Raw genomic sequence first — 15,367 nt, 5'->3', positions numbered from 1 at the left:
TGCAATGGCGTCCGAGTAGTGTGTGAGCAATGGATCGAGCTCGGAAGGGTCCCTTACCACGATGGTGGGGTCATCATGACCTTCCCGGGCAGCATTGTCGGTGGTGGCAGTGTTGTCCGGCGCTGCAGTGTTGCCGTCATCCCTTGCCCGCACCCGATGTCTGCGACTTCGATGTCGGCATTGCCGTCCTTTGCCGCAGCGCCCAGCGGCACCCGGCATGGCTTCGCCCGAGCCCGGCGTACCTCCCTCTGTGCCCAAGCCCGGTGTACCAGCGTGAGTGCGTGGCTGGTGGCGGCGACCCTGGGAAGGACGTCGCCGATCTGCGCCCAAGTCACCAGGTACGCCGTCCCTTGCCGAACTCGGCCTCCACGGCCGCTTGCAATCACGCGCGCGGTGGCGGAAGCCCCTGCAACGCAGGCAGCGCTTTGGGCAGCCTACAGGTCGCCACCCTGTGGGAGGGGGAGAGGTTGTTTTTTATAAAGTGGAATATTTTTCTCTTATTAAAGAACTTTTGCGATACGACAATAATAGCAAACTTCCTGACAACACAGATAACCGGTGTAAACAATGCTTAAACTAGCATGTTTTTATCAATGCATGCAATGCATTCCCCTTCGACATTACAGAAGGACCCATAAATTCAGCCTGTTGCTGCTACTGAATACTGATATATATACCAAGCTGCAGAACAACATCCGTGACTTATCACATGTATAAAGTATTATGTATTATCAGCTCGTCGCTGATGACGTAATCACCATTCATGTTCACTGTTTCCTAGCTGGCTTCTCTTTTGCAAACAAAAATACAACATCCTAATCGGCGATTCGGCGTACGTCAAACAGGAGGTTTAGTACACTATATTGCAATCACCGATGACGCCTGCTCGCGAGTCATTACCGCCTATAGGGGAGGGAAAAAAAATTAAAGATGAGAGGGGTAAGAATAGCTAAACAGAGGTAGGGTTTACATGGCCTAGCAGTTTGAAAAGGGCTCCATTTTGGGCTGGTTACTTTATCTTAAATAGTTGTTTGATGATCACAACAGCAGAGGCACAACCAGAGAAAAATCTAGAGGGTGGGGGGCAAGATGAAGGAAATGCATAGATACAGTACCTTCAAGAACTCATTCCCTTTGAAATACCTAGTATTACTATGGCTAAAGCAGGAGTATATAAAGAAATTTCAGACCATAGGGGGGCCTTGGCCCCTGCTAGCCCCCCTGGTTCTGCCTCTGACAGCAGGTCCAATTTAGGAAACCAAATATAAACTTAATTAACTTTGGGGCAATTATGTATTTGGCACTGGAACAAATCAGCCTTCTTTATTTAGCACTAAAAATTTTGAACTTTCTTATTTGGCATCGAGTTAAAATTTTCTTCTGTAAATGGCTCTACCGTCCATTTCCGTTAGTTGACTGCGTTAACCCTGTCATGTTTCTTTCAGAAGTACCAAAATGCCCCTTCTCTTCTTTGACACTGCTTCGTTCCGTGCAGACCTTGTTTGACACTGCTTTGGTACTGAGTACTGTGGCAGACTGGCAGTGAGGTGGAGTGCCGGTGCGTATCGTAACGGACTGCCAGAAATGGGAGGCTCGACGACCACGCCCGCCGGACGCTGTCCCTGTCGTGGACGGTGCGCGTCCAGTTGGCCGCGCTCGCGCTAGCGCACCACCGGGACGACAGCGTCCGGCACCTTCTCTTCTCCCTCGGCGACCTCAAGTCTGGCGCCACGTTCCGCCCGGACGCCTCGGGGGGTGCGCTCCGCCGACGTCACCATCGACGCCTCCCACGGCCTGTGGCCGTGCGTCTTCTCCCCCTCACCCGCCGCGGACGCGGACGCCGAGCCGGCCCCGTTCCCATCGTCGTCTACTTCCACGGCGGTTCCCCGCGGCGTAGGACGACGGCGTCACGGCATACGACGATGGCGTACGACGACGGCGTCGCAGCGCTTCGTGCGGCTGCGGAGCGTCTTGAGGGGTATGTACGCCCTGGCCGACGAGGACGCGGTCGGCGTCTCCCTGCGCCCGCTCGAATACTTCCCCTTCCTGAACGCGGTGTGGAAGGCACAGCATTGGCCCGTCGAGGGCGGCCGCTCCCCCTTCCTCCTCCTGCAGTCTGCCGCCTACGGGCGGTATCTCGCGGTCTCGAACGTGCGGGCGGAGCTCCCCAGCCACGGCGTGCGGACCGTCCTCGACCAGCTACGCCCAAACCCCGTCACGGCGGATAACGCATCAGGCGTGTTGACGTACTGGAGGGTCGAGACCATCCAATCAAGCCGGGTGCCACTGCCCCTCCCGCCTCGACCACCACCGCAGGTGAGTTCGCCATCAACTTCTCGGCTCCTCGGGTTCACCCCGTGAACGGATTTCTTGGAACACTAAAGCATGGATGGATGTTTCTTGTTGGTGTCGATTCTCACAACAACTGCATTTGGTGTGCTTTAGAAATCAGACATTCATCACATTAATCATGTTTGCCTTCCCATTTGCTACCACTTATCCAGAAACTGTTGTTCTAGTTAAGGTCAGCGTTGGATCGGAGTTCTTTGTCATGATGTATATATACAAGAATGATTTGAGATATACGTTAAAGATCCCCTGGCGGAGCCAGACATAGTGTTAAATTCACAAAGAATTTGATCTCTGAACATTTTGTTCTTGGTCCATTCTGTATTCAGATTGATCGTTCAGTTAGTTTTGCCACTGAACACAAGTGCTGAATTGCAATAGATTCTTGTGAGAAATTCTTAAAGAATCTCATCTCTGAACATTTCATTCAGGTGATCAATGTAAGCGACATGGTCTTGGCGGGGTATCCCGAACCCGCGCGTCTGGAGCGGAGGATCCGGCATGTGCGGGCGACCGATGAAGGTCACATCCACCTCGACCTGGTGGACTGGCCTCATTTCTCCTACACCGGACGGTCCGTGCTGAAACTGAGGGATGAGCTCTGGCTCCGCCAGGGGATCTTTAACGTACCAGGAATCAGGCTGTGCGTGCGGGCCGGCTTGCATGCGGTTCCTATCCCACTGGTGACCGACCTGCCACATAACACTGATCCCATGGACATCATCGTGGCAGCAGCGTGGCGGCCTGCTCGCGCGCGCTCGCTGGCCATGGCGCGGCTGCCTTCTCGACCATGGAAGTCGAGCGTGCAGGTGCTTCAGCTGCTAGGGAGCCTGCTGTTCTTGGTCGTCGGCAAGTCCGGGATGTACGTACGGACGCTGCGGGAGCGGAGGACGCGAAGGAGCACGATGGACCTGAGGAACTTGAGCTGCTCCGACAGCGGGAGCACCAGCGGGCCCAGGGTGGTGATGTTCGTCTTGAGCGCGTCCCCGGCGACGGCCATGAGCTCGCGCGCCAGCGACACGCCGACGCAGCCTGTGCCATCCTCGCGCTGGTACACGCAGCCGTAGCACTCGTCCGCGGCGCCTTTGTGGGTGCGCACCGTGTGCAGCAGCCGGTATTTGGAGCGCCCAGCGTCGGCGTGGCGGTTGGACAGCAGCACGGCGGCGCCGCCCATGCGGAAGATGCAGTTGGACAGCAGCATGGAGCAGTTGTTGCCGAAGTACCAGTTGAGCGTGATGTTCTCGGTGCTCACCACGACGGCGTAGCACCCCGGGGTTCGCCTGCAGCATGTCCCTGGCGAGGTCCATGGCGATGAGCCCTGCGCTGCACCATACGAAAATACTTTGAACTTCCCTATTTGGCACCATACGAAAATACTTGAACTTCTCTATTTGGCACCATGGGTTTCTGCTGCAAACAAGGGTATTTATGTCTTTTTATCAGTCACTTGACACCGTTACTGCCCTAAATGGACGGCAGTGCCATTTACGAAAGAAAATTTCAACTTGATGCCAGATAAGAAAGTTCAAATTTTCGAGTGCCAAATACGAAACACTGGTTTGTTTCAGTGCCAAATAAATAATTCTCTCATTAACTTTACTTTTATCTCTAGACCTAATTATGGGCCATAGATCCGACCGACTTGACTTGACTCGCATGAAAAAAAAATCCAACCCGGTAAGTGTGTCGGGCCAGGTTTGGACCATGATTTTCGACCCAATAACTCGACCTAATAACACGGAAAAAAAAATCTGACCTAATAACATAGAAAAACCTAAGAAATAGTCCGTCCTGATGTGGCCTCTGCAAGTGCGTCGAGATTTTGACCCGACAATTTTTTCAGCCTTACCCGACCCGGTGTTTGATCATGTCTACTTTTATCTATGCACCACAATCTCTAATCTAACCAGCCAAACGTAACCTAATTACTTGATAACCAAACACTATTACACTAGGATATTATTGCCGGTACTACCATCAGTAACAGCGGCCACTAGCACGTTTTTCTGGATCAGATTTGTGGTGAGGCATGTTGCTATTGTAAGGACAACAGTGCACTAGTAAAAGATGGAATAATCGTTCGATCTTTGTCTCGACAGTACGTGCAGTGCAGGGCATCTCGGCATCTGTGCATATGCATGCGGATCCGTACGGCGGCACGGAAGGACGAGGATGGGGTTGCCGGAGACCGGGGACGGAGGGCATGCATCTCGGTCCGGCGCCGGCGATCTGGATCGCATTCGATCGCAAGCGGATCGGATCGATCCAGGTCTCCATCCATCCATGATCAGAGGCAGAGCAGACCAATCATGCTGCTACCTCTGGGCTTCCTTGCCGCTGCAGTAGCCGTACGTACGACGGCGAAGAACGTGGGTGGTTGTGAAGGTGTGGACCATGTGTGTGTGGTGCCCAGTCAGTCTCGATCGGCGTGCCTCCGTGGGCCCCGCAGCTGTCCGTGCCTCCGTGGGCCTGTTCGCTGGTTGGTTTCTGGGCTGGTTTGGGCTGGCCGGTGCTGGTTTATTGTGAGAGAAAAACACTATTGGCTGGCTGGTTTGGGCTGCCTGAAACCAACAAGCGAACAGGCTCAAGCAAAATTCTGCATATGCTCTGCTCTGCTCGTCCTCATCATATTCATATTCATACAGTATATCCTATCCATGCCGCGCTGCTAACTGCTCTACTTGCATCGCATCGCATCGGAGCATTCAGTCACATCTCACCCAGCAGAGCCAAAGGGCGGCGGCGTCTCCCAACTCCCAACTCCAGCCGCGGCCGCCGCCTCTTCCCCGCCCCAACGGCCGTTTCTAGAGATCCTTTTCAGTGCCAGCGGAGGAGGAGAGCGAGGGCATCGGCGCCAGCGGCACTGCTGCCTGCATTTCTCAATCTGAGTCCTCATCTCGTTCTCATCCAACTGGGAGGTTGGGAGCGGGAGCAGAGCTACAGCGACCTGTAAGTTCTCCTCCTCCTCTTCTTCTTTAAAAAAGAAAAATGTCTCCCCTTCTCTGTGTCCTCTGTTGTTTCTGACGGAAACTGTGTGCCTGTGTGTTTCCTACTGAGCCCAAGCCGGTAGCCCCAAATGCTCACTCGTCTTCTTGGTCCGGCCGTCGTCTTGCTTTGCTTCCTCCTTCGGATCCCCTTCCCTTCCCTTGGATCTATGACGATGCATTCTCTTCTCCCAGCGTCGTCTCTACTTGGGGCTTTGTGTGTGTCGAGTCCAGGGAGAGAATATTCAGTAGCCTCTGAGTTTTGACTCCTAGGAGTACATAATTGAATATCCATTTCTTTTGCTGCCGGGCACAGTATATATCTACAAAACTCGTAATTTCCCAACATCTTGTGCGATCAATCGGCTCCGGTGGTTTCAGAGTGGCCATTTCCATCTATGATTCCGACATTACAAGTGATACGTATGCAGAGTTCGATGCTCCGCTGCCTTCTTAATTATCTTCCCCTCTCCAATTCAGTGCCATGTGGTTCTGCATCCACCCACCATTGTTCCAACCCAATGTTCCTTTGCCGCTTCCTTCACCATGCAAGCATGTTCTTGATGGCCTTGGAATATGCCCCCCCACCCGTCGCTAGCCTTCACGAATATTCAACACTAGCTTCTTCGGAGGCCGCTTGTGGCCGGTTGACCTCTGCTCCGTGCTGCCCCTGTCCAGATCCAAAGAATGTTCCAGTCTTTTATTTTTCTTTTACAATTGCCCACCCCTCTTAGCTTCTTTTGTTTTAGGAAATACTACTCCTACATGATGCCTGTTCATCGATGGATTATTATGTTGTATTTCACAAGATTTTCTGTAGCTAACTGAGTCATCCATCTCACTATTTTCTGACTTGCTGGGCTTGGTCAGTGGGTGTGAATTGAAGACTATACTAGTCCCGGTGGGGTGGTTTATCAGTCCTGGATGGCTGGATTCATTATTCAATTCAATTAGTTGCAGGTCAATCGTCAACAATGTTCATGGATCATCTGAGATAATAAGAAACTATACTATATGCAAATGCACCACAAATCCTGATTGAACTCGTGCAATGACTGCTGCCTAGTTTTTCTCATCGTGTTTATCCTCAAGAAAAGAGTGAGTATCAGCTTGTCATTTTCATCGCAAGCTGTAGTATAACAGTTTCTGTACAATTCTCCCCACAGGACAGTGAAACCACTTTGGCTGCGTGTAGAATCCTCCTGAGATCGACTTCAAAAAGGCAGTAAGGCAGGGAATGAGTGCAACCAAGGTGAAGAGACGTGTGGGCAAGTATGAGCTCGGCCGAACCATAGGCGAAGGCACATTCGCAAAGGTCAGGTTCGCCAAGAACACCGAGACTGGAGAACCGGTAGCCATCAAGATCCTAGATAAGGAAAAGGTCCTCAGGCACAAGATGGTTGAGCAGGTCACTTTCTAAGTACACATGCTCGGAATTATTGTGCCATTTTTTAATGTTTGGTTTGGTGATGTTTCACATCTTCTAGATGACATATGGTCCCTTCCTTCAGATTCTGTCCCCCCTTTAGTGTCTTTATTACTTCTACATAGGGCCAGTGAGCTTAGCATATTTATTCAGAGTTCAGTCAGTAGCTGTTGGTGGAAGTAATTATATTGCTGATGAGAAAACTATTTGGTTGAATACAGATTAAGCGGGAAATTTCGACCATGAAGTTGATAAAGCATCCTAATGTTGTTCGCATATATGAGGTAATGCAGAAATTTGTCATACCTTCATAATATTCAAGTTTGATCTTAGAAAGGTTTCAATCACAAAAGAGCCAAGGCAGATATTCCTGCCGTAATCATTTAGCATGCTTATTTTCCTTCCATTGGGGACAATAGCTAATCTTTGACAAGTCAATGTTTTCAATAATATTCAGGTGATGGGAAGTAAAACAAAGATCTACATTGTGTTAGAGTATGTTACTGGCGGCGAGCTTTTCGACACAATTGTAAGTGACATTCACACTATCCATTCCAGTGTCCACAAATTTCAGTTTATCACTGAAAATTTCCATTAACAATGATTTTTTTTTTTTGTGTGTTATAAAGGCTAACCATGGTCGAATGAGGGAAGACGAGGCGAGGAGGTACTTCCAACAATTAATCAATGCAGTTGATTATTGTCATAGCAGGGGTGTGTACCATCGGGATCTAAAAGTGCGTTCATTTTCTCTGTGTTCTTTTTTCTTTGCATTTAATAACTCTATTTCAGAATCTAAACCATGATACTTGCAGCCAGAAAATTTACTGCTTGACTCATATGGAAATCTGAAGGTCTCTGACTTTGGGCTGAGCGCGCTATCACAGCAAATCAAGGTAATGACTTCTTGCCTATATGCCTCTAAGTTGCCAACGACTTTTGAGTAACAACAGGTCAAAAGTTCATACCTTTTGTATTAACAGACAATTATAGCCTTTGATGTTTGAAAATTTTCAGACCCCGCTACATACTTTTAAGCATGTTCCTTGTCTCCTTTTTCTTGTTCAGGATGATGGATTGCTGCACACAACTTGTGGGACTCCAAACTATGTCGCACCAGAGGTGATGCACAGAAAACAATATAAAGTGAACCCATAACTGATTTTATTGCATCTATGTTTCATTATGACTATGGTAGTTCAAATATTCTGATCACCTTTGTTGTAGGTCCTAGAAGACCAAGGCTATGATGGTGCAATGGCTGATTTGTGGTCATGTGGAGTTATCCTGTTTGTTCTGCTAGCTGGGTATTTACCTTTTGAGGACTCTAATCTTATGACGCTGTATAAGAAAGTGAGCACTGCACGGATTTGAGATCACTAATGTAGCCTTGCTCATTCACTCTTATTTGACTTTATCCTTCTATTCCTGGCAGATCTCAAATGCAGAATACACATTTCCACCATGGACGTCTTTTCCTGCCAAGAGGTTGTTAACAAGAATCCTTGATCCAAATCCAATGACGGTATGCAAGAGCACAAAAGCTGCTCGAAATAAAATACTACCAAAACAATCTAGGAATTTTGGAAACCTTAAAAGTCCCTATTGCACTTACTAGCACATAGCCAATGAGAGATGTATTTGGGAAAAATTCTTTTAGGAAAGTATAGACAACATGCATATATCAAAATGAAACTATTTGTGTGAGGAAAGAGTTGCAACCTCCAGTCAAGGAGGCAAAGTTGCAAACTGGATTGTGGTTCATCTTCACCATGAGGATGTGCTGAGTCTGGTTTGAAGAAGGATGAGCCTTCATAATTCTATCTTGCTCCATAACATCTGACTAATGTTTTGGTAAACCATGGCAGAGAATAACAATCCCTGAAATACTGGAGGATGAGTGGTTCAAAAAGGGCTACAAGCGCCCGGAGTTTGACGAGAAATATGACACACCATTGGATGATGTGGATGCAGTCTTCAATGATTCAGAAGTGAGTAAATGGTGCATTTCTATTTTCTATCTCATGCAAAATGTCACGGATATTACTTACAGGCTACTTTTCCAATTGTTATTTTACCTCATTCAGGAGCACCACGTGACAGAGAAGAAAGAAGAAGAACCCGTAGCTCTGAATGCATTTGAACTGATTTCAAGATCAGCAGGCCTAAATCTTGGGAACCTATTTGACTCGGAGCAGGTATGAAATGCTCCTGACTCCTCTATAGTAACCTGGAATGTTGAAAGTGAAATGTGTGACAAGCTTAAGTCACCATGATTTTCTAAGGACATAGCCTCATGGCTGTTATATGAACTTGAATTTCCTTTGTTTTTCTTAGTTTATTTTTTTTTCTAATTATCATGCTTCTGCAACTTACTTTGCAGGAATTTAAAAGAGAAACAAGGTTCACATCAAAATGTCCACCGAAAGAAATTGTACGCAAGATTGAGGAAGCTGCAAAACCTCTAGGATTTGGTGTTCAGAAGAAAAATTACAAGGTTCCTCCCTGCAACTCTATAATAACTGATTATTTTGATATATTCTTGAAGTCCTGACTTCTTGATAATAAGTACTAAAGCTTTAAAAAGATCATTCTGCGCCCGCCATTCTGAAGTTCTCTTTTATTGTGTGACCAGTTGAGGCTCGAGAAAGTAAAAGCAGGGAGGAAGGGAAACCTCAATGTTGCTACCGAGGTTATAAAAAATCATGAACTGCAAATAGTCTAAGAAAACTTCTTGTAGGGTTGTTCCTAACATTTATTATGTATTTTTCATTCAGATACTGCAAGTTGCACCCTCTCTTCATATGGTAGAAGTCAGAAAAGCAAAAGGTGACACTCTGGAATTCCAAAAGGTATACCTTGCATGCAAAGATCATGCCAATAAAGGAAACACACGTATTCATGTACTGAAGAAGTTACTGAAATTCACAATTTTACATTTTTGTTCTTTTAGTGCCTTTTCTTATTTAGGAGGAAATTTAGCACCTTTCCTCTGAACAATATTGTTACTTAACTGTTATTTTACTGCAGTTCTACAAGAACCTTTCCAAGACCTTAAAGGACGTTGTCTGGAAATCTGAAGATCTGCAAATGCAACCTTCTTCTTAGCATCCACTTGGGAAGGAAGATGGCAAACTATTTGTGTTCCATCTTTCAAGCAGAATTCGCTTTCGTAGTCTGGGTGTGCAGTTTTGTTCACTGCGGTCTGTGTACCAGTGGGTGGCTTGGCATTTTCAGAGATTGCATTGCTCGTAGCCGGGATGAAGCCTATGCTATTCAGTAGATTTTGTGAATGTGGTGAGTTTTGTAAATCTATATGCCTATAAGTCATGTGGTAAGCTGCAATAATATGATCAGGAAACTGTGAAATGTAGAAGCCAAGTATGTTCTTTCTATGCTGCCCCATTTTCCGGCACTTTCCATGCATTCTGAATGAAGGGGGGAAAAGGGGCAAACTCATTGATATTTGTATTTGGCCATCATTTCATTTTTTAGGCTTGTCTCTGTAAATTGGGAGCCTTTTCTTTTAGGCTCCTCTCTGTACGCTATTCTTAAATGCGATGAAGTTTGTTATAAAAAAAACAGCATATACAAATGAGCGGCTGCCGAATTTTCCAAAACGAACAAAGCCGGCAACAGACTGCCAACCACGCTCTACGAAGGCTGTCGTCCATCTTGTCTATGCTATCATGCAGCAACCATCGGTTGATAACTTGATATATGCTGGGTCAACTACCATCCAAGATGCTGGCAAAAGCATGCACATATTAAATCTTATCATATATCATAGAATGTTAGCCAACCAAAATTTTCCCATCATGCTCGAACATAACAACATAACACACTCAACACAAATGCACTAACACTCAGGATACACCACTGCATAAACCTGGAATTATAAGCTGGAAGCCCTGCTAACAGAAACACCTATGGCTCAGCAGATGCCATTGCTGTATCAGTGTTGCCAGGAATGGTTGTATCAATGTTGCTAGGCATCAACACGTTGAAGCCGTCAATTGCCGTTGATATGATCATTGACGGTATCTGTGGGTGCCAGTGTAGTTCTTTCAAGTCTCTCTGGCCCTGCTCATACAAAACAGTCAGTGTCATGTGATTCACTCTTTACAAGCAACAAAACTGTGCAAGAAAAATGATACAGACACAAAAGATGACGCCACAAGTCAGTTAATTTCCAATGGCATCATAAGGAGTAATACCTGATGAGCAAAAAGAAGTTGTGGGGGCAAATCTTCAGGTGCATTTGCCTGCTCTTTCATCTTCGCTCTGAACTCAGCCTCCTCTTCCGCATCTCTTTCCAATGAAAGGTCCCAAATTCTAAATCCAGACAATTCAGGAGAGGTGTCAGCAAATACTAGACATTTCAGAAATCCAGTGCATCTAAAACATGAATGGGGGAAGGTATTACGTTAGTTGATGATCTTCAGATGTTACAGCCAATGATGAAGCTTCATGTGGACTCCACTCGATAGATGTAATTGCTTTCTTGTGGTACTCAAAGTGTGCTACCAACGAGTCCTCCTGCCAGAGTGCCAGTATGGCAGAGAGCACAAGAAAAGATTCACATGATATACTAAGAAAGTACAAAACCAAAAGTACTATCAGCAGTACAAATTGCCAAATATGTCAAGATAATCTGGGTAACACAACAAGGGTACTACCGTGCAAGTCAGCTGCAATGATTTGTGCACAGTGCACTGTTTACATACTAACAGTAACAAAACAATATCTACTGTAGGATATCTCTAACTTCAAAATAGAGTAGCAAAAGCATAGCTTATCTATTTTTTTTCCCACGAGATGGTTTAGTGATTTACTAATAGCTTAAGAACACCTTCCTTCTAAAAAAAAGCTTAAGAATACCCAGTCATGTGTAATTCTTCCCATATATTAGAGAGTCAAATAGAAACCCAACTTGAAATGAATTATAAAAACACAAATTCGTGAAAATGTCATAAGTTAGCTACATTCCTGAAACTCAAGCATAGAAAATTGCGATTTATCAGGAAAGAAATACCTGAATTGATCTAAGATCACGAACTGAGAAACTGCCATCATCACACCCAGAAGCTATCATGCAGCTAGCAAGCCTGACAAAGCAGGTCAAAATGCGTGTAAAATAGTATGCAGCAGAAGTCATAGTACTAATAAAATCAATAAAGTTTCCCACTCAACATACCTGTTCCATGAGATAACATTCACATCAGCTTTATGAGCTTTGACAGAAATACAAGGTTTCTTCCCTGTACGTATATCCCATATTGATATCGTACCATCAACAGAACAAGAGGCAAATATGTCGGCTTCTGTGGGACTCCACTGCAAGCATATAGTGATTAAAGTTGAGACAATCACATTCAAGGAAACATGTGAATAGGTAGATACATCATTCAGTGGCATGCCTGTAGATCTTCAACACTTGCAGAGTGTCCAACAAATGGGTTTGCATCTACGTTCCAGTTGCTTGAAGTCGGTTCCCATAGGTGAATGCACTTATTGCAGTCACCTGCATAGAAAAAAGCATTAATCCAAGTGAAATTGAGGATGTCTATATACGAAATTAAATGATATTGATGATTTATTTTTGATATGGAATAGAGGGAACCACATGATGCATAAAGTTCTCAACTATGGAAACATTCTAAACATTATAGCAGATGACAAACATTGTGAAATGGACAAGATCAGATACACACCAGAAACAAGTCTTCCAGTAACAAGTGGACTCCAATCAATGGCATATCCCTCATCTTTATGGCCGCTAAATACTTTCACGGGTAAGTGTTTGTGGATTATGTCGTCTTCTTTGGGTGCAGTTGTCCCCGACTCTGCTAAAGAATTGAGGAAGGAGGTCAAGTCCCACACCTGCATATTTAGCAACCAGAGATCAGTTAGCAATGCACAATGGTTTTCAAAGGAAATAGAATATGCATATATAAGATCCATTCTGTTACTAGGCAACTAGAAAAGGGAAATGATGTACAGGTTTAGGCAGCCAACGATCACAGCAAATGAAAAAGAAATGAGGTAAGAACTGAATCACCTGAACATGACCAGTATCTCCCCATGTAGCACATAAATGTGGTTTTTGAGTCATTGAGCGTATGCGATTTACACATCCCGCATGAGCCACCTTTTTTAGCTGGTACATTCAAATATAGCAACAGAAAACATCACTACATCAACATAGCTTGCTGGTATTGAAAAAAACTTGAATTTTTGTGGCTAAGTGTAGAGTTGTGATTTCGGTAATGAAAAGCATACATGTAGGATGGGCTTTGTATCCTCATTAATTTCTTCATCTTCCTCATCACTGCTGCTGTCGCTATCCACATCAGTGTCACCATCAACTGCTGAAGCTGGTATAGGTTCCCGCTTCTTCCCAATTATGTTAGAAAGCTTGAAAACGCCAATATAATTCCATGAAGCTTTCTCAGCCTGAACAAACATGAGTTAACTCTTGACTCAGAGACAAACTAGAGTATACTCTTATAAATGATTATTTACAATTCCACCAAATATTATGCCATTCCTTTAAGCAGAAATGTCCAGAGAGTAAGATCTATACATCAAACAAAGATGCCACATTTATGCTTGTATTAATCTTTTAACAATCCAAATTCACTTACTTGCAATCCACCAGAATTTCTAGCAACAATCATGATATAAATGCGACAACATGAGTTTAGCTCTTAACTGAGAGAGAAACTAAATTTTACTGTCAGAAATGAGATTTACAATTACACCAAATCTTATGTCATTCCTTTGAGCTGAAATGTCCAGAAAGAGCAAGATCGGATACATCAAACAAAGCTGTCGCTTTTATGCTTGTATTAGTCTTTTAACAATCCAAATTTACTCACTTGCAATCCATCACAATTTCTAGCAACAGTAATGATATAATATAAATGCAAGTGAGAGCTCACAAAAAGTTTTTGGCATGGCTTTTCTGAGATTAAAATGAAGGGCAGGCCTGGTGCAGTGGTGAGAGCTGTCTCATTGAGTCACCAGGTCGTGAGTTCGAAGCAGCCTCTCCGCAGATTTTGCGGGGAAAGGCTTGTCTCGGTTTATCCCTTCCCCAGACCCCACTCATGTGGGAGCCTCCGGCACTGGGTTTGCCCTTTTCTGAGATTAAAATCAGCAATGGCACACTTTTTCAATCCAAAACATCTTAACAGGAACAACAGTACAAATTAATTCCTGTGTAAGTTGCAATTTAGATAGCAAAAAAACACAATGTGATAGACATCAAAAGCATTTCAAGATTTGATAGTAACAATGGCTAGTTTTTGCGAAAAAGCAATGCCTAGGTTTTGAAAGGTAAAGATTAATGCAACCTGCGTTCCAGCAGCACCATAGAATGTATGGGGGAACTCTGAACGGATGAGTCCAAGTTGATCGCGCACAACATCAAAACTGCAACGGCAGGTTTTATTAATTGAAAGCAGATAATATTTTGTCCTGACTCCTGAAGTAAACATCAAAAAGGGGGGAAAACAGCTCTATGAGGATAACCTTTACCTCAAGCAAGACCAGCCAATGCCAAAACCTCGGAGATAATTGTAAGCCTCGGGATCAAACTGCAGCTCCTCCCCATCTTCCAGTGCATCTACACCCGGTTGCCAGACCTAAAATGAAGCACTGACCGGTTCAGTATAGCTCACACACTGAAACAATATGCATCATCTTATACAAAAGGAACAATCCGAAAACTCTAAGCTGAAAAGGCGATTCATTTAGACGCAGCTTGAGGAGCAAACAACACTATCTCGGATGCGCGAAGGGGAAAACCACACAGAATAGGATCGACTATTACTAAATTCTTCCTCACCTTAGCCGGACCAGAGGCAACCGCAGGATTGGACGACGAGGACGCTTCAGTTTTCTGCAGGCCAGAAATACAAAAGAATTAGTCAAGTATAAAGCAAAGAACATGCTGAAGAAATCAGGAAAAAGGTGAAACCACAGCAATCGGAGCTCCAGAAATAATCGTATCACTACCTATCAGGTACGGTACCTTCTTAGACTTCTTGGATTTGGCCTTCTTGGCCTTCTTGATGTTGCGGCCCATGAGGGAAGGAAACTTTACTGACTTCTGCAAACTAGGGCGGCCGGAGCTGCAACTGCGAGGGAGCGAGAGGAGGCGGCGGAGGGGCGGTGGAACTCGGTGTTGGCGGCGGCCGTGGCTAAGCACCCAAACCCCACCGTTTCGGCAGAAAACTTCGCGTTCCCTCCGTTTAGACGGGCTGGGAGGCTCGGGGTGGGCCGGGAGGACGTTACTGGCCTTCAAATCATTATGGGCTCGGAGGCGGGCGGAGCGGCCACGGTGGCGGGCGGCGCGGCCCAGCAGGCGCCCCGCCCGGCCTCGGTGCCGGGCGGCGCGGCCACGGACGCACGCATCGACGGGCTGCTGCACACGTTCGGCTTCAGGTACGTCATGTGATCTTCTAATTAAATTCTCTGCACCCGATCCATATTGCTTTTTTCCACTAATCTTGGCCTCCGTCCAGCATCTATTTGATTGGAATTGATTTGAACTGCCACAAACTAAACACTTTGTTAGCCTAAGAAGGTAACTGGAGGATAAAGC

General features: G+C 45.6%; 3 protein-coding genes across 10 annotated transcripts; 2 read left to right on the top strand and 1 right to left on the bottom strand.

Annotated features, from left to right (window-relative positions):
* Nucleotides 1-1,955: 1,955 nt before the first annotated feature.
* On the top strand, nt 1,956-3,623 carry LOC136506543 (uncharacterized). Its single transcript, XM_066501457.1, has 2 exons — nt 1,956-2,316; nt 2,781-3,623. The coding sequence occupies exons 1-2, from the start codon at nt 1,981-1,983 to the stop codon at nt 3,414-3,416; spliced, it is 972 nt and encodes a 323-aa protein (XP_066357554.1). The 5' UTR covers nt 1,956-1,980; the 3' UTR covers nt 3,417-3,623.
* A 1,412-nt stretch (nt 3,624-5,035) lies between these two features.
* Nucleotides 5,036-10,152, top strand: LOC136509625 (CBL-interacting protein kinase 32-like). 8 transcript variants are annotated; one of them, XM_066504374.1, is made up of 16 exons: nt 5,036-5,298; nt 6,204-6,293; nt 6,500-6,741; nt 6,981-7,043; nt 7,217-7,288; nt 7,389-7,496; nt 7,575-7,655; nt 7,828-7,881; nt 7,987-8,112; nt 8,195-8,284; nt 8,628-8,750; nt 8,847-8,957; nt 9,143-9,256; nt 9,395-9,451; nt 9,537-9,611; nt 9,790-10,152. In XM_066504374.1, the coding sequence occupies exons 3-16, from the start codon at nt 6,571-6,573 to the stop codon at nt 9,865-9,867; spliced, it is 1,323 nt and encodes a 440-aa protein (XP_066360471.1). In that variant the 5' UTR covers nt 5,036-5,298; nt 6,204-6,293; nt 6,500-6,570; the 3' UTR covers nt 9,868-10,152. The 8 variants fall into 8 exon arrangements, with proteins under 8 accessions (XP_066360471.1, XP_066360469.1, XP_066360466.1 ...); XM_066504371.1 differs by lacking the exon at nt 5,036-5,298 and adding an exon at nt 6,379-6,431 and having other exon boundaries at nt 5,326-6,330; nt 6,529-6,741; XM_066504370.1 differs by lacking the exon at nt 5,036-5,298 and adding an exon at nt 6,379-6,431 and having other exon boundaries at nt 5,326-6,330.
* Nucleotides 10,153-10,520: 368 nt separating this feature from the next.
* On the bottom strand, nt 10,521-14,996 carry LOC136508197 (protein HEAT STRESS TOLERANT DWD 1-like). Its single transcript, XM_066502831.1, has 13 exons — nt 14,795-14,996; nt 14,609-14,662; nt 14,299-14,405; nt 14,115-14,193; nt 13,042-13,215; nt 12,821-12,919; nt 12,474-12,642; nt 12,180-12,283; nt 11,957-12,096; nt 11,795-11,867; nt 11,186-11,298; nt 10,977-11,094; nt 10,521-10,842 (listed from the first exon to the last, which is right to left on the bottom strand). Exons 1-13 carry the CDS (start codon nt 14,846-14,848, stop codon nt 10,687-10,689), a joined length of 1,440 nt encoding a protein of 479 aa, XP_066358928.1. The 5' UTR covers nt 14,849-14,996; the 3' UTR covers nt 10,521-10,686.
* Between the last annotated feature and the right edge of the window lie 371 nt (nt 14,997-15,367).

Source organism: Miscanthus floridulus, chromosome 15 (assembly GCF_019320115.1).
Source record: "Miscanthus floridulus cultivar M001 chromosome 15, ASM1932011v1, whole genome shotgun sequence".
NCBI lineage: Eukaryota > Viridiplantae > Streptophyta > Magnoliopsida > Poales > Poaceae > Miscanthus > Miscanthus floridulus.
This window is presented reverse-complemented; position numbering and strand designations above follow the sequence as displayed.

Excerpts from the sequence above, each read along its gene's own strand:
- LOC136509625 (XM_066504372.1), top strand. The coding sequence starts at position 6,571 with ATGAGTGCAACCAAGGTGAAGAGACGTGTGGGCAAGTATGAGCTCGGC. Across the intron at positions 7,289-7,388 it reads GCGAGCTTTTCGACACAATT|GCTAACCATGGTCGAATGAG; the intron begins GTAAGTGACATT and ends TGTGTTATAAAG. Across the intron at positions 8,751-8,846 it reads CAGTCTTCAATGATTCAGAA|GAGCACCACGTGACAGAGAA; the intron begins GTGAGTAAATGG and ends TACCTCATTCAG.
- LOC136506543 (XM_066501457.1), top strand. The coding sequence starts at position 1,981 with ATGTACGCCCTGGCCGACGAGGACGCGGTCGGCGTCTCCCTGCGCCCG. Across the intron at positions 2,317-2,780 it reads CGCCTCGACCACCACCGCAG|GTGATCAATGTAAGCGACAT; the intron begins GTGAGTTCGCCA and ends CATTTCATTCAG.
- LOC136508197 (XM_066502831.1), bottom strand. The coding sequence starts at position 14,848 with ATGGGCCGCAACATCAAGAAGGCCAAGAAGGCCAAATCCAAGAAGTCT. Across the intron at positions 14,406-14,608 it reads TTGCCTCTGGTCCGGCTAAG|GTCTGGCAACCGGGTGTAGA; the intron begins GTGAGGAAGAAT and ends GCTTCATTTTAG. Across the intron at positions 12,920-13,041 it reads ATACAAAGCCCATCCTACAT|CTAAAAAAGGTGGCTCATGC; the intron begins GTATGCTTTTCA and ends TGAATGTACCAG.